The sequence below is a fragment of the Juglans microcarpa x Juglans regia genome, chromosome 5S (assembly GCF_004785595.1).
Source record: "Juglans microcarpa x Juglans regia isolate MS1-56 chromosome 5S, Jm3101_v1.0, whole genome shotgun sequence".
NCBI lineage: Eukaryota > Viridiplantae > Streptophyta > Magnoliopsida > Fagales > Juglandaceae > Juglans > Juglans microcarpa x Juglans regia.
In genome coordinates this window covers 445,086-467,891 of record NC_054603.1, presented here as the reverse complement: position 1 = coordinate 467,891, position 22,806 = coordinate 445,086, and the positions used below count along the sequence as shown (strand labels likewise).

The window sequence follows — 22,806 nt, the reverse complement described above, 5'->3', positions numbered from 1 at the left end:
TGGAAGAAATTTAAAATTATATCATGAACTTATTTTTATCATAATATGTTATTAATCAGTTTCTGAAGTGTTTTTTAGAAAACAATTCGTTTAAGTTAATAAAATTAGTAACAAAGTTCCGACACAAGTTTTATTCTCTGTGGCGTGGTTCCAATGTCAACTAAGAAACCTTATCTTCCATTTTTTTTTTTTTTTTTTTTTGGGGGGGGGGGGGGGGGGGGGGGGGGGGGGGGGGGGGGGGGGGGGGGGGGGGTGTTGTTTTAATTGGGCTTTTGATGTCTATGCCTTCGGCTCAAGAAATGTTCTGTAGAGAGGAAGGGTAGAATTGACAATCAATTAAACAGTGGCTAAAAGGGAAAATGGTGGGGTACCCAGGTTTCACAAGAAAACCGCGGCTGAGGTTGGATTAGGTGGGGTCAAAATTCACCAAGATTTTTTCTTGAAATAAGTAGCCAACCTAATTGTGCGAGGCAGATAATGAACTCTCATAGGGGTTAGTTGGAAGTTTGAAGGCGTAACTCACCTATGACCTATACTACACCTCCGGTTAGGTTCCCATCTTTACTTTCAAGACCTTTTGGTTGTGGGTCTGGTAATCGGCATTATTTCTCTCTTTTGGTGTCATTTCCACTCCGTTTCTTCCACATATTTTGATTTTCTTACAGTTTCTCAAGTTCACGAGCATTTTAACCTTTTGTTGGGTCCCCACTATCTACTACGAGTTATTGACTGAATCGAAACCATAAACACCCTTTGCTAATTATTGCATTATTTTTATACCATTCCTACTCGATATTTATTTCCTTTTTAAAAAAGAGGACGGCACCTCCATAACGTATTAAACACTCATTTATAGCATAAGAAAACCTTAAAAACAACAAAACAAACTCCCTTTACAAACACAAACTTCCACCAAACAAAAAACAATAAAAACCAAAACAAAGAAACAATCACACTTTATGCCTAACATAGGCCATACCCAATTTATCTAATCTATGTAAGCCTCTCAAACAACATGGAAGCTGAGCAGCATCTAAGAAAAAATATTCCTCCCCCAGCGCACCAAGCCTAGCTAACGAATTCATTACTAACTTTATTCTCTTCCCTAAATAAATGCTTGATAATGAAATCAAAATCAACCAACAAATCCATCAACTGGTCTCAAAAATACCACACTGTACAAGTCTAAAAAATTAGAAAATTTACCAATCCTACTCGATATGGCATCACTTTGTATTTGTTTTCTACGAAGTATTTCCTAATCCCTGTACGATTCAAGCTCGGCCGTCCTCTGTCACCAACCAACTCTTCACTACTTAAAAGTCAAACAATAATCTACACACTTCATCTAACCAACCTTACCAAATATATAAATACGCATCATTAGTGGTTCGCTTTAACATTACTCTTTTATTGGCAAAACATTTTCTAAACAGAAAATTAAGGGAAAACTCGTCAGAAGAGAATAACATATCTTAATAATCACCTTCAAGAAGTAGATGCTAAATAGAAAAATAAATATAATCCAACTGAGCATTTATAATAAGTAATATTAGATATAATTTTAATATTTAAAAAGAATATACAAGACTTGCTCACTTTAAAATTGTAAATATCATTTCTTTTCAACAATATTCTATTAATCAAATTCCTTTAAATTATTTATTGATGACTTTGTTGGGTAGCCATCAAATAACTCCAATCCGAACTCTTTTAACATTTTCAAACAATGTTTGGTAGATAAAAAGGTACCTTCATTAAAAGAAAGCAACAACGCACTCTGAAAAAAATAGTGATGTTAAGTTGCTCCCAAAAGTGCCTTCAAAGTATATTTTATTTTATTAAATATTAAATAAAAAAATGCATAAATTTACTAGTGATAATTTTTTTAAACATTATATCCCCAAAAAAATAGAGGATATAATAGATGTTTATAAAACTAGCTACAGTAGTATTATGAAGCTCCATAGGTCCAGCTTAGAGCATTCTCGTTAGATTGATCAAATTCATCTTTAAAATTTAGTTAATATCATAGATTGATCAAATTCATCTTTAAAATTTAGTCAATATCATACTTTTTTATATTTTTCTATTCCATTTAAATTCAACCCCACATTGGATTATCCATTCACTTTCTATATAATAATAAAATATTAATAATTTAATATTTTGTTTATTTAATTTATTTTTATCACATTTTGTATCTCTACCAATTAAATGTTAATAATAATTATATTCTAATTAAATTAATATTAAAAAAATCATATTTTCAAAAGTTATTTAATGTTAATAACAAAAAATATTTGATTAAACTCATTTAAAATTCTATCTAAATTTTTTAATTACAAACCAAATAGTATTTTTGTTTAGAGTGAAAAATTAATATTTTAATATTTATTTAGAGTGAGAAATTAATATTTTAATATTTGGTGAATCAATTATAATTCTCCATATTTAGCCAATCACTATAACAAAAGTTTAAATTATTTTAAATTTATCTAATTTAATATGAGATGTTTTTTATATCAATTATTTAAATTTTAACCAATCTCCTCGTTTGGTCATGCCAGCAAGTACGATCTTGCAAAGATATTCTTTTCTTTAGAGGCTGCAGCGATGAACCTCAGATTTCATGTACGCATGCGCGTAGCCGGGGTTGAGCACACAGAGTCAACTATTCTCTCGCCTTTTACAAAAGAATGCCGTGATCTGCGGCATACGCTTTTTTGTATTTTTTTTTAATCGACTCGGATTTCATACCTGAAAATTCATTACCACACAAACTCACGCCCTTGCCACCTTGCTTTCACGGGAAAGTGGTGTGCTTCAGGCATTAATAATATATTTTCTGCTTTGCGTTTGTTTAATGTTGCCTTATCGAGTAACTAGGTGTGAATAGAAGGAAAATTAAATTTTAATATATCGTCAACTTAATATAATACAAATAATTAAATTTTTTTTTTTTTTTCATAAACTTAAACTTTACAACAATAACTCATTTAAATATAATTTTTTCTTTGTTATTTTGTAATAATTCAGACTTTGTTTGGATTCGAAACTCACATCAACTCATCTCAATTCATCATTATAATTTTTTCAAATTCTCACATAAAAAATAAAAAATAATTTAATTTTTTCAAAATTATTTTTATATAATTATTTTCTACAAAATTCAAAAGCTTTTTATAAGGCCGTTTTATGTTTTAGAAAATGGCTTACAAAAGAAATAACAATTGCACCATAAAATAAAAGTGCAAAAAAATGGTCGAGCAAGAAATGCCTCTTTAGAGATTTTAAAAGTTAACCTCTGTGATTGAAAAAAAAAAAAAAAAACAACAACAGTAAAAAAATCTTTTAAAATAAAATTACTAATAATTTGTTCATTTCTGTGGATGCGTCCAAAAAAGAAAGTTTTTTAAACTTATAACTGTGGAAGACGTTGATGGGCATGCAGCATGTGGCTTTTAAGACAGACCCAATCAATCGGCCGGTACCAAAGCCCAACGGTGGTCATGGATTAGACCCAAAATAGATGAATTTTAAAATTCTTCTTGGGCTGGACTTGAATCAACAGACTCTCACGGCTTCACATTTATTTTTATTTTTTATTTTTTATTTTATTTTTTCTACAGGTGTGTGATATAGAGCTGTTGGGCGGAAGAACACTCTTAGAAATGGAAGAAAGTAAAGAGGGCTCGGGATGCTTTGTATCCGAACCCATCTAAACTATCCTTTTACATATGGGAGAATAATAGGTGACAGATTAATTTTAGAAAATAATATAAAAGAAAAGTTAATTGGTATGATCAATTTGCCCCCACTAATAAATGCTTACTCAGTATATAAATGATACAGTGCAAATTCATCTATAGTCTTAATTCTTTCCTTTCTACCATTTTAATTTCCTACCAAATTGAATAGAAGACACTTTAGTGAAAAACACATATATTTTTCTAATTTATTGTCCTAGTTTTATAGTTGAAGTAGGACAGAAATACGTGGAGTTGGTACCACAACATTAATTAAATATTTATTATTATACAATAAATTCATTCAAATAACTACAAATAAGAACACAAACTGTTTGAAATCTACATTGTTTAAAAATGAAAAATTTTTACTTTTTATAATGTTCAAATGAAGCTCTAATTATATCATTGACCAGTCATCTTAGAATATAGACCATATAACTTGAACCCTCCATTAGACATTACACAAATCTCTAGATAATTAGGAGTGAAGGCAAAGATAAAACTACATAGCTAATTTTTATCGTTTATTTCAACAAGTCTCACATAACTATTTATATCTAAATTTTTATCGTTTACTTAAATCCTATGGAGCTCAAGTGAGAGGTTCATATTGGCGGCTTGAATAATTTAGTTATCCCTAGATAATTATCTTATATGGTTAATGTTAAATATTAGTGACACATTTTATTACATTAAATATTAGTTACCATTCACCCTTACATACGATACACTTTACTAATCACCCCCATGTACCAAATCCTAGTTACATTCCTATCCAAAGGTAGCTTAAGCTGAGACCAAGAAGAAATCATTTGAGTTGCCACTATTATTAAAAAGCTGAAAAATAAAGGTTGCCTAGGTATCCATCCACGTGAGACTACAAACCAAATGTGCGACGTGCTTATCTGCACAAAGTCCAGTTAAGTTGTATTCTTAACAGGTCCACAAAAGGCATATTTAAAAATTAGAATAGAGAAGCAAGAACAGAAATTATAATCCATTCAAAAAAGATGTATCATCTACAATTACATCACACTTCTTTCCATTCCAACCAAAGTCATATTTTAAAAGTAATCATGTCCCTTCTTCCGAATGTTAAAATCATGACAATAATTAAGAAATTAGTTTGTTTTTTTCCCATGTATGTACTGTTTGTATTACTTACTCGTTCACCTAGTAGAATTTAAAAAATAAAAATAAAAAATTGCCGACAAAGAATCAATCAGGGCTCTTACAAGCATAGATTAACAACGAAAATATCTCTTGTTCCTTCTGCTCCCAATTCTTTTCCTCCAACCACAGCCTGCTGTCCAACCCACTCCTTGTCCTAAACATGAAAACAGCGCACCCAGATGTTGGATTGAAGAACCAATCATGAACATCCCACATCATATCTACTACCAATCCATCTACAAAGATGGCTTGGTTCCCCCTAAAATTCCACCTTAATCGCTTCACCTGAAAACTCTCTTTATTGTCCATGCAAACAGATAATACCGGGCTCTTTGATCCTTCTTCTCTAACACACTTGATCAAGATGTCATGAGGAGTTCCTTTGTCGCAGAACCGTGCCTTGGTTGAATAAACAGCGTTCCCAGAGAAGTGCTCGCTCCTAGAAAGCAATGAGAACTTTGCGTTCGGGGTTTCTGTTTTGTATTTCTTCTCGTCCAATTCTTCATCCTTGTCTCCAAGGCGCATACCAAGCTCTGAGTCGGCCAAAACCACGACATAAAACCCATCGATCGGCTCAGGTCCAGCGCCATCATAATTGGCTTCGGAAATATCCCAGAAGACCTCAATCTTTAAGTTGCAAGATTGGAATGTTTTTGTGCCTTTACTCTTTTGCAGTCGGTAGGAATTGGAATTTAACTTGGAGGGGGAGGAGGACGTGTTGTGATCACCGACGTCAATAATGAAGCCTTGGCCCGTTAGGTTTCTGCACCAAGTGAGTGTGATCAGGAGCTCCTTTTCCGTTGAGAGTTTGGCTTTGTATATACATGTGATTGCATTTGGGAGTGAAGGGATCAGGTTGGTAGAAAGGTTGGGCTGGTTTGAAGGGCCTGAACAATATGAATCGGAAATCTTTATGGCGTTTTCACTGTAACAAGATGCTATTCTCCTCATCGTGGAGAAGATCAGAGAAAGGAAATTAAAAGGAAGATGACAATTGATTGAGGATGTGTTTTTGTTATGAGAGGGAGGGAGAGATTGCAGGTCTTTCTAATTTCCTTTACTTGAAGAAAATGAAAAGACTGAAGGTGACAAATTAAGAATGGATTACTTCCGCCCAATGGTCTTTTCAAGTGTGGAGTGTAGGCAGCTTTCTATTTTTCCATCTAATTTTAGGAGAAAAATCTGAACGGGATAATGATGGAAGGAGATAACATCCGTTACCCTTCCTTGCTCTGCTGTAGAGAAGAAAATTGAGACTTTGGAGGTTTAAACTGACAAAAGAAGGGACACTTTTCCAAGTGTAGTAGATACCTTTCTGTTTCTATTTTTCCATTTAATTTGAGGATCAAAATCTGAATTTCCTAATAAGTGAGAAAAACGGAATACGTTAGAAAATGAAATACATGTTCCTCGATCGCCAGCTCATCCACCTTCATATTGAATGCTCCCATAATCATAATGGCATAACCTTAAGTTTTATCTCATAAAACTTGGAAGATATGACCAACTCTCCTCTGTTTCGTTTGTGCAAAGTAAATATCTTAACATAAAACAAAGTTTGACCTAATCTGTACTAGGAATGCATAAATGTGTATTTTTTTTTTTTTTATTCCTTTTCGTTGGAGTAATCATAGATTTATGTTAATTTCAAAGAAATTAATGGTTTTTTGTTTTTTTAAAGAAGAGTAATTTGGATAGGTGGGAATGAAAAACAAGTGGCAGATTTAAGCCAAACAAGTTTATATCTTTCAATATACATGATTACACGAAGCTTTCCTACCACGAGATTACCTTAAGGTGCCTCTCTCTCTCTCTCTCAAAGAAGCCTCCAGAAATTTGTTTTTCACCGAGGCTTTCTCCTCCTTTTTTTTTTTTTTTTTTTTTTTCTCATTTTCTCATTTCTTAGTTTATTTTACTTCTTTCAAGAACAAAAAAAAAAAAAAAATAGATTTATAATTTTTTGACAACTCTTGAGAGACACTCGCAATACAAAAAGATTCTTAGGCTGCAAATCGTTCAGAGGATAGTGACGATTTTACGAAAATCACAGTACATGATCCTCACATACCATCCCTTCTAGCAAATTTTCTCGCCATATACGCCGGATCACCGGAATCGCCACTACCAAATCTTTCAGATATGACTTTTGTTGTTAAAAATAGACAAGCATGCTGCCTTCACACGCCGTCACAAATTTCAAAATCTACCAGAGTTTATCTAAACTGTAATCTATTTTTTTCGTTCATATTTTCCTTATTGTATAGTCAAAATAAAATAAGAAGTTGACCTCTTGGACAGTTTGATTGTAGAGGTTTAGTTCTCTCTTTTTATAAAAGGTAAAACTGAGTCAATATTTAGGCAGAATGTTATCTCGTAGACATTCGTCTATAGAGAATATTAATAATAGTAAGTTGTATATTAGTAGAACTCTAAACGATTGAAATAGAAATATCTCTACATATATCCATTCCGTAAATTTATTCTTAATGAATGAATAATTATATTTCTCTTAAAATATATATATATATATATATATATATATATATACACATGATAACACGTGGTATGTGGATGACTTGGTATGGGGCTGATGTGATGGTGATGACTATCAATTGATGATAAGGATGGTCGGTCCCTAGAATTAAAGAGAGGCCTGAGATTCACCCACTGCTACTGGAAGACCAAGATGAATATGGGTTTTCCATAGAACCCTATTCATTATCCTTAATTGGAGTTAGCCATGCAAAGTCTCAGTTACAAAAGTCCATCCTTTTAGAATTAGGATGGTCTTATTATTTGATTAAGATATAAAATAAATAATAAAAATTATATTTTTTTATTTGCTTAAATTTTTTAGATAATTGATGACTTTATATTTTATTTTATTTAATTAAATATTCTACGTGTTGGACCACACATTAAAAGAGAGTCTATCTAGATATAAAATAAATAATAAAAATTATATATTTATATCAATTTAAACTTTTGAGACAATCGGCAATTTTACATATTTGCATTGTACCCAATGAACTTGTTTCAAATGCAAATGAACTCATACTCTACCATCGTGAAACAGAGTAACGTTTAACTTCTCTATTTTCCTCTCTTTCCATATTAGGAGACTAGGGTTAAGGTAAACAATTGAATCGGACAGTACTTGACCGAGAAGATAAACAATCCCCAATTACAAAATAGCGTACATAATACATATGCATCGTGCAGAATATATGAAAGATAAGAATATTCTTTTCTTCTGCTAAAGTTCCATCTTAATTCCCTTCTCAAAGGTGATGAAGCAACCGTTCTTTATGCGACAAATAGGCTTGGCTGGCTTCACCTTTAAACTCTACATTAATCCTATACCCATCTTCCAACAAGTAAGTTAATCGTGTGGAATAATAATCTCAATCAGGCTGCAGATAAGAATATTCTTGAAGTGGTCGAGCATCTTAGAAGGCATAAACTTTCCAAAGACAATATCCAGCTAAGGCAGACTCCTGCCAAAACAACACGGAAACATACTTTTTCTTTCAGAACTCAATCTTAATTCCCACGATAAATTCACTTTCTAAATTAGAAGAAAGCGTGGGCATGTAGTTGGTTATATCATGCCCATTTCAGATGGAAATAGAGACCAAGAAGTAGCATAACCATTTAATTTATTCTTCATTCCCTGGGAAGCCTTTATAATCTAGTATTTTTTTGTTTTTTCTATTTTTTTAAACTATAAGCTTATTTTTTTACCCCAATTCAGGCTAGACTATTTATAATTTATATATATATATATGTATTTATATATAATTTATTCATATATAAACTATTATTTTAAAATTTAAATTTTATATATATTTATATATATAATTTATTTATATATCGACTATCCCAAAACAGTATTAATATCGAAATATTTCGTTTTAATGCTTTGACGGTAATCAAAATATTGATCCCAACAACTACAACAGTCCCTATCTACAGGAATTGAATCAATTTCCTGAAGAAAAGCACCATTATTAATAGGATGTTGTCGCAACAACTAACTGGGCCCGACGCAAAATGTGAGGCCCCTTGGTGATGGGCCTTCGCAACCCAAGAAGGGATCGATCTCCTTTTCCTAGTAAAACTAAGAGCAAAAGCCCAATTGACATTTTCTCAAGGAAGATGATGAATCCGTTGCAAATCCAGTATAATACCCGTGGGGACAAAAATCTAGAACAAAAAGTTCATCTCCTGCACACGTACGTAAAAATTCAAATTCGAAAGTACGTGGAACAATACGGATGGCTCCTTTAATATTTTGATGCTACTGTTGGAGATTTGTAATTTTATGAAACAACAAAAACAAGGCACGTGATCAGAGCATAAGACGACCTGATCAGATCCCTGGCCTTTCTCCACCAAAAAGTAGTCCATATTTTCATATTAATTGAAGAATGTTCATGGAAAAGTGTGCACGAATGTTGAGTATACAATAAGGACGGTGACCACCTTGATCTGTGGGAGAAGGTACGTTATATACTTGATAGTTGATATATGAGGATATCAAGTACTACTGCATGTCTTTTGAATTGCATGTACGTACGTTATATCCTTCCGTAATCAAGATAGTGCCAAAATCTTTGGACCATGCTCCAACAAATTAGAAACGATTATTTTATATAATCAATATATATTTGTTTGAACTTGTATATATATATATATATATAATATGAATCACGTACGGGCTCAGTGAATCAGCTCTATCGAGGGACTTGAAAAAAGAAAAAAAAAAAAAGAAATATATATATATATATATATATAATTCCAATCTGGGTGGGTTTACAAATTGCAAGGAGGGATGTGGCCGTTAAAAATTTAATACCCCATTAATTGATTGATACAGTGGCGAATATATGAAACCCTGAAGAGGTAGGCACGTGAGGCACGTCATGGCCACACTAACCTATACAAACTCACGGACCGTAAAACCATCACTGTACAGACAACATATATCCAGTTCATAATTATATTAGGTGGGCCCCACCACCACAACTCCGACCAAACGAAATATGAAAAAGAAACATAAATGCTAAACAGAAATAAGACAAAGACCGATAATGTAAAGTGAAAAAAAAGTAAAAGATCACTGTCAGTCAAACTTCCAACTCATTGCCAAAAATGTCATCCCATGCGTCATCATCATCTATTGGACATCTCGATGGACTTGAAGCTTGCCGACCCGAGATCCTTATACGGGCCGGGTGAGACCTCACCCTCCTCTGCCCGGGTCTTCCTCCTCCACATCTTGTACGTCCAAATTCCGATAGTACCAATCAAGACCACCGCCGCCAGACCCCCAAGTACATACCCAACTCGAACGGCTGCGTTCCGTTTCTTCTTCCCTACACCTTCCCGCACCTTGAAATACCCCACCTTACTCTCATCTGTGGCGGCCACCAACGTTTGAATCGGATAGCTCACCATATAACAAAACCCGGACCCGTTGTTGTACACTGCTCCCCAACAACTACAGTTGTTCTCGCAGAGACTCACGCACTCTCCAGGCGAGGAAGTCGTTTCGTACTGCATTTGCTCCTTGTACGGCAACTCCACGCCGTTCCTCCTCAGTACCCAAAAGTTATCCTTGATTACTTCTTCGCTGCAAAAGTCACCGGTCTCCAAGGGAAGACACTCCTCACCTGAGTGAAACGCCGTTCGGTTGTCCAAACATGAGCATCCATACCCAGGTCTGCACAAACCGTACGAACCGCACGGACTCGGGAGCTCGCATGGGTCCGAGATCGACTGGTAGTCCAAGGCCCACGCGGATCCGTCCCAGTAATACCCTTTGAGGTTCCCGTCCGGTTCTAACCGGAGCCGGAGGAATCCATTGATGGGTCTGTGGAAGCTGTTGAAGGGTTGTATGTCCACTGGTTTGCTTCCATTTTGATACATGCCCAGATATCCGTCTGTGTTTACTTGGGCGTAAATCGGTCCTTGTCCTTCGACTACCTCTGCTTTGGCCTCCATCGCTGTGTGTTTGCAGTATATCTGATCAGAGTTCGATCCAAAGTTCGCGTATAAGCCCCAAAAGTCGTAACCTAATCGCATCGAGTAAAGCCCATTCGATGAAATCAAAGACATGCTAGCGGTCAAATTTTGGGTCTCGACGAGGGTATCAGTGGGAAAGTCAAAACTTTGCCAGATAACCGAGGGGTGGTCTTCGAGCTTATGTATTTGGAGATTCGAGGAGTTGAGGAGCGCGACAAGGTCACCGTCGGTCCGAGTAGACCAAAACACATTCGAGTGAGGATCTGAAATGACGAGACTGCCATTGAAGAAGAGCTGCGTGGTATCGGACCAGCTAGCTAGCTTAGTTAGGTTGGCGAGCCAGAGTGATTCGGAGGACCGCAGGTGGAGGACGGCGAGGGAGAGCTGGGTATTGTTGACTCGGAAGAAAGCGAGTGAAAAATTGCCTGTGGAATCGTTAAGGAGAGGTTGGAACGACGACACCTTAGGGTCTGGGGTGGCTTTGAAGCCTCGGAGAAGCCCCTGGGCGGTGGCTCCAGCGCTAATATGCGTCCGTATGGACGTCAAGAGAATATAGGTAGTGAAAAGGAGGAGCCGAGTTTCACGTAGACGAGTCACCGATTTGGCGAGTGCGTTCATCGCTAGATATAGAGATATCGTGCAGATTGAGTGAGGATCAATCTTCAGAAACAGCGACGAAAAGTGTTCATGATATCGAGACGCACTTGATTTTCATCTGGTAGATAGCTGGCAGGCAGGGCTAGATGAATCAAAAGTAAACAATTTAAATGCAATAGACTAATTTATAATATATATAAGAATAATGAGTTTTGGGAAAGTACGAGATATTCTTGTAGATCGCCGATTTAGTTGAAATGAAATGAATTAAATTTTTTTTATGGGTAATAATAAATTGAGATGTTGAAGTGAGTTTAATAAGTTATATGAAAAAAATTATAAGGTTTTGTTTGTATTTGTAAATTATTTTAACTTATTTTAATTTATTTTATTATTATTTATTATTATTCATCAATTTTAACTCATAAATTTTATTACTATTCATAACTCATCTCATTACTATTGACAATACATCTCAACTCATTTTTGAATCTAAACAATACCTAAGTTTTGTGTGTAAAAAGATATTGAATTGAAAAAATTTATAAATCTTACGTATTTTGTGTAAAAAAATTTAAAATTGAGATGAATTTATTAATTTAAAAATTGATTATTTACATATTAAATTTAATTTAAAATTAAATTGAATTAAGATCCAAACAAGACCTCACAAAAAATGAAACCTTTTCACCGTCGCAAGTTGCTGTCACATTAACCTTATCACCGGCATTAGCTTTTCCGATGTTAATTAAATAATAGATTACCAAAAATAAGAAGAAAATAGACTTGTTTGTTTTCATAAAATTTTTCAATTCATTTTATTTAATTATTATAATTTTTTAAAATTTTAAAATAAAAAGAATATTAAAAAATATATTTTAACAATATTTTAATTATTTTCTAATAATATTTTAATTATTTTTCAACAACATATTTTAATAATATTTTAATTATTTTCTAATTTTTTATTTTTTATTTCATCTCATCTCAATTTCATCTATAAAAACAAACTATATCTAAGTCATAAGGCTGCGCTAGGTTGGTTGAAATCCGTATTAATTATTAATGATTTCATTTGCAAGTTGATTACCAAAAATAAAGAAGAGACCAATGTTTTGAATACCGTACCGGATAGCGTACCGGTCAAGGCACTGGAACGAAATATTTCGATACCGGTACCGTTTCGGGATAGCGTTTCGGGATAACGTTTCGGGATAGTCGATCTATAAATAAATTATATATATAAATATATATAAAAATTATATTCTAAAATAATAGTCTATATATAAATAAATTATATACAAATACATATATATATAAATTATAAATAGTCTAGTCTGAATTGAAGGTTAAAAAATAAGTTTGTAGTTTGAAAAAATGAAAAAACGAAAAAAAAAAAAAACACAGGCCGAAATATCGGCCGGTACCGGCCGAAATATAGGCCGGTACAGGCCGAAATTGAGGCCGGTATGAACGGTACCGGCCGGTATGGCTGGTATTTTGGCCGGTACGGAACAGGTATAGTACCTGTACCGGACGGTTGAAACGAAAAATTTCGACCGTACCGGCCGGTACGGTACGAAATTTAAAACTTTGGAAGAGACCGTTAATTACATATATCAGATATGGTTGAATTCTAGAAAGTAGAAACTACTTGAAAGGGATAAAATACAACATGCTCATGATTTTTTCTAAGCCTAGCTCAAGAGAGACTCATTAGGAGAGAAGAACAAAAAAAGAGAAGGAAATGACAAAATGCTGAGGGAGTCCAGACTATCGAGAAGAAGAGGAAGAAGTTACATAAAGCAATGAGGCAGAAGATAAAAGGGAATGGACACAGACGACTTGAAGGATTTTTGGCCAAGCTTCTTCTCAGGGGGCTTCTTCAACCTCATGACTGGAGTTCCAGCGATGATATCTCTACCAGAATATAGACATCCGATATCCATTGTACAATGAGAATGAGAAACTGTAAAACAAGTATATTATAGTGGACTATTCTCTTCCTGAACTTTCGTGGACATATGCCCAGTGTCAAACTACGTAAATCTGTGTGTCTCATTCTATTTATTTTCTTTGTATTTATCTATTGTTCATTGTCAAGAATGTATGCATGGATATCATATAGCCACACCGGACTACCGTTGGGGGCTCCACACCACACCGCTCGAGGCCCTGAACAACTTTAGCTGGCTGGGAATGGATATTTCTCTCATTTCCTCATGTTGTGCCCTTTTTAGGCATTAAAACTATGAACCATCCAAAATTGGACGTGTCATTAAGACTGTTCATCTGGGTTCCGGCCTGGGAACCCAAGTATACCCGAACTGAAACTCGGGTTTCAAACTCGAGCTGAAATCGAGGCCGGGTCTTTCTGGGTCAGACCCGGACCAAAACTCGGATGAATTCGGGATTTTAAAAATCCGGATTCCGAGTTCCGAGTTAAACCCTCTTATATATATAACATAACGGCCTACTTGTTTTGAACATTTTTTCATAAAATAAATGTTGATATAGGATTCAAACTCTATTTATTTAATTTTATAAAATAAATGTTTTTAATAAGTATGTTAACATTGTCCACAATAATAAAAATATATGAAAATGGAAAGCTAAATTTTATGTAAAAAATTACTAAAGTTAGAAACAACTAATTACCTAAATGCATCTAAGAAAAAGAAATATAATATTTAAAATGCATACAACACAATGCAATTCATTACATATTACATTACATTACAAAATAGAAAATTACAACAAATGAATTATAAATCAGTAACATGTTCTTCCATCAGCAATTTGCATTCTTGTATTTCAACTGTGGCTCTTTGTTAGGATCCAAATCTGAATACAGAAAAAAATAAGTTAAAACTACAAGAGATTGCCATATTCAACATATTTTTACTTGCACATGTTGAATCAAACAAACTATGTTGTTTGATAATATCTAATACCTATTGTGATTCTGTGAAAAGATTAACCATCTTATCAGATTGAACAACATTGCTTTGTAATAACAATATAAATGATCAAAAATTTATAACTATAAAGGTAGCTTCTTTAAAGTTTGGCACACAATAGTAGACAAATCTATTCTACTAACAGTCTCTAGATATATCTGCTATTTCAACCTAAAATCTCATGCATTATTGTATACAATATGTGAGTCACAGAATACAAAGCCTATTACCAGGTAACTAGAGGTTAAAAACAAGCTTATCACATGTCTAAAACAACACCGTCCAATTACTAAATTTTAAAAAATAAATCAAACATAAATAGCAGGCACAAAAGCAACAAATCCCCTTGTGTGCAAAATATGTTAAAATCAATATCATTATACTCACATCCAAGTCCAGAACACCATTATTTAATCACAAAGCGCATCGCATTAGACAGGACTTTAATGAAAATAACAATGATCAAGACAAATTACCGCTTTTTAATCAGGGCCATTGGCTTCCGCTTCAATCCCCTCTGGAATATGTAACGCCAACAACCAATACACAGAAATTAAACTAATTTTCAACCTTAACACAAAGGACCCTCAAAAATTTCAAAACCATATCCTTATATCATTTGCAAAAGTTATAAAATATACCTTCTACATCCAAATCTACAGCATCCTTCAACATTCACAATATGCATCAAAATCTATATCTCCACAAGTCTATAAAACTCTATTCACCACAAATCACAACTAACAAAATAATAACAACAAAGAATCTAAGCTAAACAAAAATCTAACAAAACACTACTCATGCACTACCACAACATAACAGGTTATAGATCTGGGCAACAAAATAAAACCCAAAAAGAAAAGAGCAAATCTAGCCAAATGGCAACCTCTGCTAATCACCGACGACGATGGCTAGGGTTTTGGCTTTCCCAACACACTCTAGATATGAAAGAAACCTCCCCTTAAGAGAAGAGATCTAAATGCTCAAAACAGAGAAAGAGAGAGAGAGAGAGAGAGGAACATACCGAGAGTAGCAAAAAGGCTTCTGTCTTTTGTGGACGGTGGCCTCTGATAGCACCAGCGGCGATGGTTATGGTTTTGGCGCTCGGTCAAGAGAGAGAAGGAGACGGAAAGAATAAAGAGAGCAGAGAGAGAAGTTAGACAGAGAAGAAAAGAGAAGAGAGAAGACTTTGGTCTGGACTTTGGGCAAGAGAGAGAGAGATCGAGAGCTAGGGTTTTCGTTTAACACTTTGGGCGAGAGAGAGAGAGAGAGAGAGAGAGAGATGAAGAGCTAGGGAGTCGGGGAAAAGGGTTTGGAGTCTGGACTTTGAGCGAGAGAGAGAGAGATAGGAGATCGCACGAAAGAATAGGATTTTTTTAAATATATATATAACCCGAGTACCGGATTTTAAATCCAAAACCCGGTTTCATAACTGGATCTAACCCGGATTAATCCGGGTTTTTGTAATGAGGGTTCCGGCCCAGATCAGATCCTGGACGAAACTCTGAATCGGAATCCAGTTATTCGAGTTCCGAACTGGGCTAGGAAAAAATCCGACCATGTATATAGTGCATGGAGTGGAGTAGCTCTTGGAACAAGTGGAAGCTAGCTAGGTTGACATTAGAGTAACACATTTAATTGAAGAGTTGAGAGTGTGAAAAGAACGTGGGCCAATTTAAGGCTATCATTCATACTAGCTCTTTATTAACGGACAGAATGCACGTCAGTTGACATTGAGAAATTAGGAGTCTGCATTTCTAAGATTTTGACCTTCACATAATATTAAAGTCATACATACACATAATATTAAAGTCATAAATATCATTTCTGATCGGTCATCTACATCTTAACTTGTCAGTTTTCACATACTCTTTCTTCCCTCTCTCCGTCTCTCTCCTCTAGTCTCGGGTACAAAAACTTTGTCGATTTGGCATTCATTTAGCAATGCTGTGTGTGTGTATATATATATATATATATATATATATATATATTAAGATACCACTGGAGATTGTAGTTAGTAAATTCTGAGCTGATACTTGTAATTATTGTTGGGTAATGCTAGGCTGCGTGCTGCTAAGACAAAATTCAACATTTTTTTTTTCATTTTTTCATTTCATATTTTTTTAACATCTTTAAATATTTAAAAAAAAAATATCAATACACTAATGATCATTTTTTTTAATGAGTAAAAAAAAATTTAAACCTATAAATGATCAAAATAAAGAGATAAAATAAAAAGACAAAGTAGCATTATTCGATATTGTTTGGTCATGTCTTACGGACGTTCAAACCTTAGACGCGACTCAGTTCGATCTGCGTAATGTTATCCGGAAATCTGGAAAAAAATATTTTTGCATTTTTTTACTATTTCGCGAGAGAGAGAGAGAGACAGAGATCAACACGTTGCCAATGACTAATGGTGCCTCAAAAGGAAATCAAATAAATATGTTTGTAAAAGAAAGATTCTTTATTATTAGTTACTATTTACTATTCGACGCTTCACATCTCATAAAAAATATTTTCTCATCTTATAAAAATAAAATTAAAAACTATAAATATGTATTATAAAAATAAATAATAACTGATGAATGAAATTTCTCATTTGCAAAGTGCCAAACACAAATTGCCAACTACGTAATTAGCAAGACCAAAATATGGTAAGGTTGATAATTAACAAGAGAGATATATAATATTCCAACTTGTCACTTTCCTTCTAGACGTATATGAAATATCTTATATATGATAATTTAATTATCAAGATAATATATCCTCAAAGAACCCCCAGAATGTTCTCCGAACCCGTGACTGTCTTTAATTAATTACAGCGATGGCTAGTATATTCAATTATATATATTTATATTATTCTTCATGATCTACAAATTAGCTAGCTAGCAACTTGTCCTAATTATATATATATATATATATATATATATATATATAGTCTACCTCATGTGCATGTTATATGTTTCCGCTTTAATTCAATTATATATTATTATTGTTCCATGCTTGCATGCATATTCAATTGATCAATACTCCCGCTTGAACAAATTATTTAATTAATCTGCTAGTAATGATATTCTAATCTAAATATTACTAAATATAACCTAATCCTGATAAAGTAGTACTTGTTGTTGTCATCATGATCTCTTTAATTTAGAGACGGATAATTAAAGCAGTTAATTGTCCTGCATGCTAACCAATAATATATAATATTTGAGGCAAGCTGATCATATTGTAGGCTCGATCGCGCACAGGCCGGTCCAGTACTCCAACAAATTAACCGGCTGGTCATGTAAAGCCACATTAACGTACAAAATGCCCATTACTTGAATTAGAACCGAGGAAAGATTAATATTTGATCGCCAGCTGGCTGCCGGACTTCACATATCTCACAGTAAATTAAAGTTTTATTCCTAGCTGATGGTGGGTTTATTTTTTGTCGGTCACGCTTTATAAATTAAACCAGATAGATTCAATCATTCAACGTTAGTGTTGCTAAATGCTAGCTGATGATCACTCTTATTATCTCATCATGTCCCTTCAATTTTCAAATCAAGCAATCTCATCGACCTTTTTGGAAGAAAAATACGTGTCATTAGTTAGATCAGAATAATTCGTGTCATTAGCTAGAGAATTTTCATTGCTACCAATAGTGGGTTATCTTAATGGGCTCATGATTTTGTCCACTTCTGGCCCGTTTCAAGCAGCCCAGACTCCCCCCCCCCCCCCCCCGGGTTTTCCCTATCTCTTTCTCCCCTTCGTGAACCCACTGCTTGCCCTTTAGAAATTAAAACTTTTACGCCTGCAGCAGATGAAAATTATTAATTAAAATTTCCGATGAAAGAATACAACAAAGGTGATTTATCTCAAAGGCAATGGATGCAGGAATTGTTACTGCAGAAGGGCTAACTGCTGTTTTTGAGGGTCCAGCTAGCCTTTTAGCAGCATATGATCGATTTTTTTTATCATGCAAAGAAAGAAAAAGGATTCAACATTTCCAGGATTCTAGAAAATAAAATTTTTTCATGATAGTTTCAATAAGCATACAAATTACAAAGGTTTATTGGTTATCTTTAGAGTTTGTCATTTATCATCATATATATAGAGAGTAGGTAATATTTAATCCCCATCCCTCTGCTATCTGATTCAGACAAAGGAATGGATTAATAAATGAAAATGAGAGAAATGGAGTTTGATGTTTCTCTATGGTCTTGGTGTTTATATTCATCTCTATATTTCGGTTTTATATGCAAAATTATCTATTTCCTTAAAAAAAAATTTCCATTCATTATTTGCTTAACAGGCATTTCTTTGGGCTTTGTTTGGAATTGCAGTATATATAGTTTATAACTTCTTACCTGAAATGTGATACCTTTGCTTGGCTCATATTACTATTATGCATACCATATTTATTGGAATGAATGCCTTTTGGTTTGAGCTACCCACGCTTATAATACTGGTTACCCTGTTTGTTTGTAGTATCTGCATCGTTGTTTGCAATGCCCAATCCAAAAGAAGACTTTTCATCATCTTTTTCACCCAGTGAAAATTAGTGGTCAGACTGAGAGAATATAGAATCAGTTGAAGGTAATATCGGCTACTGATCTCAAATGCTTCAATTTCTTCCAAAAGCTATCTGTCTACGCCGTCGTCTCCCATGTTCGTGATGAATCAAAGAAAAAGCAAGAGCAAAAATATCGTAGAAGGCCCGTTCCTGCGAAAAGGTTCTAGTCTTTTTATTTTTTCATTTCCTTTGTTTTATTATTTTTTTTTAATAAAAGTGATGTGGCAGTCGGCCACATCAGCCGATTGCATGGCGATTACATATGCCGACTAACCGTAGAAGAACTGTTTATGAAAACATACTACAATAAGCCTAATAACTGATTGTTTAAAAAAAAAAAAGCGGATGCATGTTGAGAGTGGGATTTGAACCCACGCCCTTTCGGACCAGAACCTTAATCTGGCGCCTTAGACCAACTCGGCCATCTCAACGTTGCTATCTAGGGCTTCCATATTAGTTATTTTCAACCTTTTGAAAACACATATCTTACGACAAAGCTCCTAAATACAATCACTGAAAAAATTATGTCCGTTGAAACGTTAAGTCCATACAAGTCAATTATTGTTTGTAGTCGTAAACAATATATATGCAAAATCACCGCAAATCACATCTCTTTGAAGTGATCGGTTGCGGCTTAGAACTTTACTTGCATAACGCAATGCATTTCGTCAATAGCTTGTGATTTTCCATCCTTGGATAAGGAAACATGCAAAATTCAGGAATCAAGTCTACCAAAGGTCAAATCTCGATCCACCAAAGGATGAATGCATGCCACGGTATACCACCACGCACCCAAATCTTCCTACGTACATATATATTGGCGATCGAGATCATGAAAAGGACTTTAAATGGTCTGCGAGCGATTATGTTCTAATCATTCATTGATATAACTGCTTTTAAGACTCGAGTTTTCAAGATGGATTGGTATATGTAAGCGTTGTAGGAGACAGGTGGGGATGATCGATCTCACTGGTAAAACTTGAGGTTGGGCAACAAAAAATTTGCAGTACTTACTAGATTGTGATTATATAAAGCTGCTAAGCGATGGAATATTTTAAATTATCAAACCATCCTTTTCCTTTCAGACAAATCTAACAATGTAGATGTAAAAGTTTGATTAGGATTAGGTGACTAAGTTGATAAGTTTTGATAGGATTATATGACTAAAATGATGTAGTTTATCTATCATTAAGTTGGTAATTTTGGATGAATGTAAATTATCTATTGATTTTATCTATAACAATATTAAGTTTATCTAAGAAATTGTTTAGATAAGTTATAAAGGGGAAAATCGGGTTTCAATGAGTCTGAAATTATCCAATTGAATGAAATATATATCTATAAGAAGACTCAGCGCCAGGTGTTAGCAAAATCATTTCCTAGCAGAGTTTTCCTGTCAGCAAATTCCTACTACACCTGAAAGTCCTAAAAGACTGAGCTCGTCACCAGAATCCTACTACAGATCAAACTCCTATCAGATTTGTTCCGTCAGCAGAATCTTACTGCAATTAGAATTTTTTTCAGAATATTTATTTAAGAGATCCTATTGGTTATGATCGGTAGAGATTCATATCTGCATATTTTCTAAAACACTTTTCAGTACATATTTTTGTGAGAAAGTTCATTGGAGAATTTTCATACTATTTCTCTCAGAGAGTGGTACTTGAGTATCTTGAGAATTTTCTAATGTTTTATCTCTCTTTCTAAGTGCATGGATACTTCATATTGGAGAATTGATTGGTTGAGTTTCAACCACTGGAGTTCTAGGAGAAAAGTCAATGTTTGAAGATCGTCAGAGGTTCTGGCTGCTACTGAGATAGAAGACAAATGAGTCATTTGTCTGGTCAAGTAAGAGTGTCAATTGATAAATATTTTGTAATTGAACTTTACTTGTAATTGATTTTCAAATAATAAAATTAATTTTTCTAGATTTGACTGTCCCGTAAAGTTTTACCTTTAAAGAGTTCTTTAAAGGTTCTATTTCGTTACCAATCATTGTCTAATGCAAAAGTATTTATTTACCTCAAGTATTTTGATTGTTTCATTAATTACATGCTTGACGACTAACCAATTTGTTGAGTGAATTGGTAGATATTTCCGCTGCATTACAGGAGTATTTTGGGAATTTCAAACAAGATAAGAGAGAATAAGTGTGAACATTTTGAGGTGGTGGAATGTGTTGGGATTTTAACATTGTGACGCCCCGACTCCCACGTACAAAAGAACAGGAATCGTGACGTCGGGATGATGACAATACGGTCATGCATCCCAACGAAATGTGCTCAAGTGTGTGTGCAACATGCAAAGGTGCACAATAAAAATTCGCAGCGGATATTATAATAGTCAACTAAGTACCAGAATTTTAAATATAAATATTCAACACAATTTATCTTTAAAGAGTTATACAGTCATCCCAAATATATTACAAAGGCAATATATAAATTGATAAAAACATAACTCGCTAAATAGGAGCAATCTCAAATCACTCCACCAACGGAGTCAAGCTAAGGCTCGTCATCATCATCTGCATCAAAATCTGTGATACCATAAAATGGTACCACAGGTAAGTATAAACCAAACAACTCTCGGGATAAAAATACATTAATGCAACCAACAATATGACAAAATACATTTAGTCATAAAATACCATTTTTTCCAGAAAAATGATTATTTCCAACACACGCCAAAAATCTCATTTTGGCCTAAAAATATAGTTTGTCATTTTCCTAGAAAATGATTCACACAAAACAACCCATTTATCGGACACTGTAGACGGGAATCGCAGGCGAGACTCTACCACCGTCCCTGCTTACCACCATCCCTACCGCGTGCACCGTAGGCGAGAATCACAGGCGGGACACAACCACCATCCCTGCTTACCACCATCCCTATCGCGTGCACCGTAGGCTGGAATCGCAGGCGGGACTCTACCACCATCTCTGGTTACCACCATCCCTACAGTTCATTTCCACACAATGAATACTTAACCGAGCACTGTAGGCGGGAATCACAGGCGGGACTCTACCACCGTCCCTGCTTACCACCATCCCTACCGCGTGCACCGTAGGCGGGAATCGCAGGTGGGACACAACCACCATCCCTGCTTACCACCATCCCTACAGTCTCTTTTTCTTTTACTCACATGAGAATCCAATTTTAATAAACACATGAATATGTATGCAATCATGCGAAAATCCAATTTTCTTTACAAACATGATCATGCGTGCAATATGCGATGTACATGAACAAGCCATAACCAACAACCAACAACCACAATTCACAATGCAAACAAACACACAACAACTCCATCCACAATCCATCCGACCCCCGAAACTCCTCGGACTCAGTTCGGCAAAACAAACCAATTCACAGATAATATGTGTTAGTGCAAAAATATATTTAAATCATGAAAGTTCTTTAAGGAAAATACTTACAACGCTATAATATGATTTCTGGAGGATCACGGAGTTGCAAAAGGTAGCGACTCAGCAACAACACAGTGTAAAATACATTGTGGCCGTGGGTCTCAAATACCCACTTTTCAACGGGGACAAACTAAGACCCAAAATTGATAGGGTAGGGCCTAGAGAGGTCGGTGAAGCCAATGGTGGTGGTGGTTTGCCGTGGGTGGCGGTGCAAGGGGTGGTTTTAGGTCAAATATGCACAAATCGGAAATGGGCTTGGTGGGGCTTCACCGGTGACGAATCGGAGCTGGGGTTAGATCCATTGGGTT

General features: G+C 34.7%; 2 protein-coding genes and 1 non-coding gene across 3 annotated transcripts; all 3 read right to left on the bottom strand.

The window, feature by feature from the left end:
- Positions 1-4,970: 4,970 nt before the first annotated feature.
- Positions 4,971-5,876, bottom strand: LOC121267904. The gene has a single exon (XM_041172009.1). The coding sequence runs from the start codon at positions 5,874-5,876 to the stop codon at positions 4,971-4,973; it is 906 nt and encodes a 301-aa protein (XP_041027943.1).
- Positions 5,877-9,762: 3,886 nt separating this feature from the next.
- Positions 9,763-11,702, bottom strand: LOC121268559 (PAN domain-containing protein At5g03700-like). Its single transcript, XM_041172879.1, has one exon. It carries the CDS (start codon positions 11,568-11,570, stop codon positions 10,101-10,103), a length of 1,470 nt encoding a protein of 489 aa, XP_041028813.1. The 5' UTR covers positions 11,571-11,702; the 3' UTR covers positions 9,763-10,100.
- A 7,721-nt stretch (positions 11,703-19,423) lies between these two features.
- On the bottom strand, positions 19,424-19,504 carry TRNAL-AAG. The gene has a single exon. It is a non-coding gene; the product is annotated as a tRNA-Leu (tRNA).
- Positions 19,505-22,806: the final 3,302 nt, after the last annotated feature.

Bases quoted from the DNA above. Each gene is read 5' to 3' on its own strand.
- LOC121267904 (XM_041172009.1), bottom strand. From the start codon at position 5,876: ATGAGGAGAATAGCATCTTGTTACAGTGAAAACGCCATAAAGATTTCC.
- LOC121268559 (XM_041172879.1), bottom strand. From the start codon at position 11,570: ATGAACGCACTCGCCAAATCGGTGACTCGTCTACGTGAAACTCGGCTC.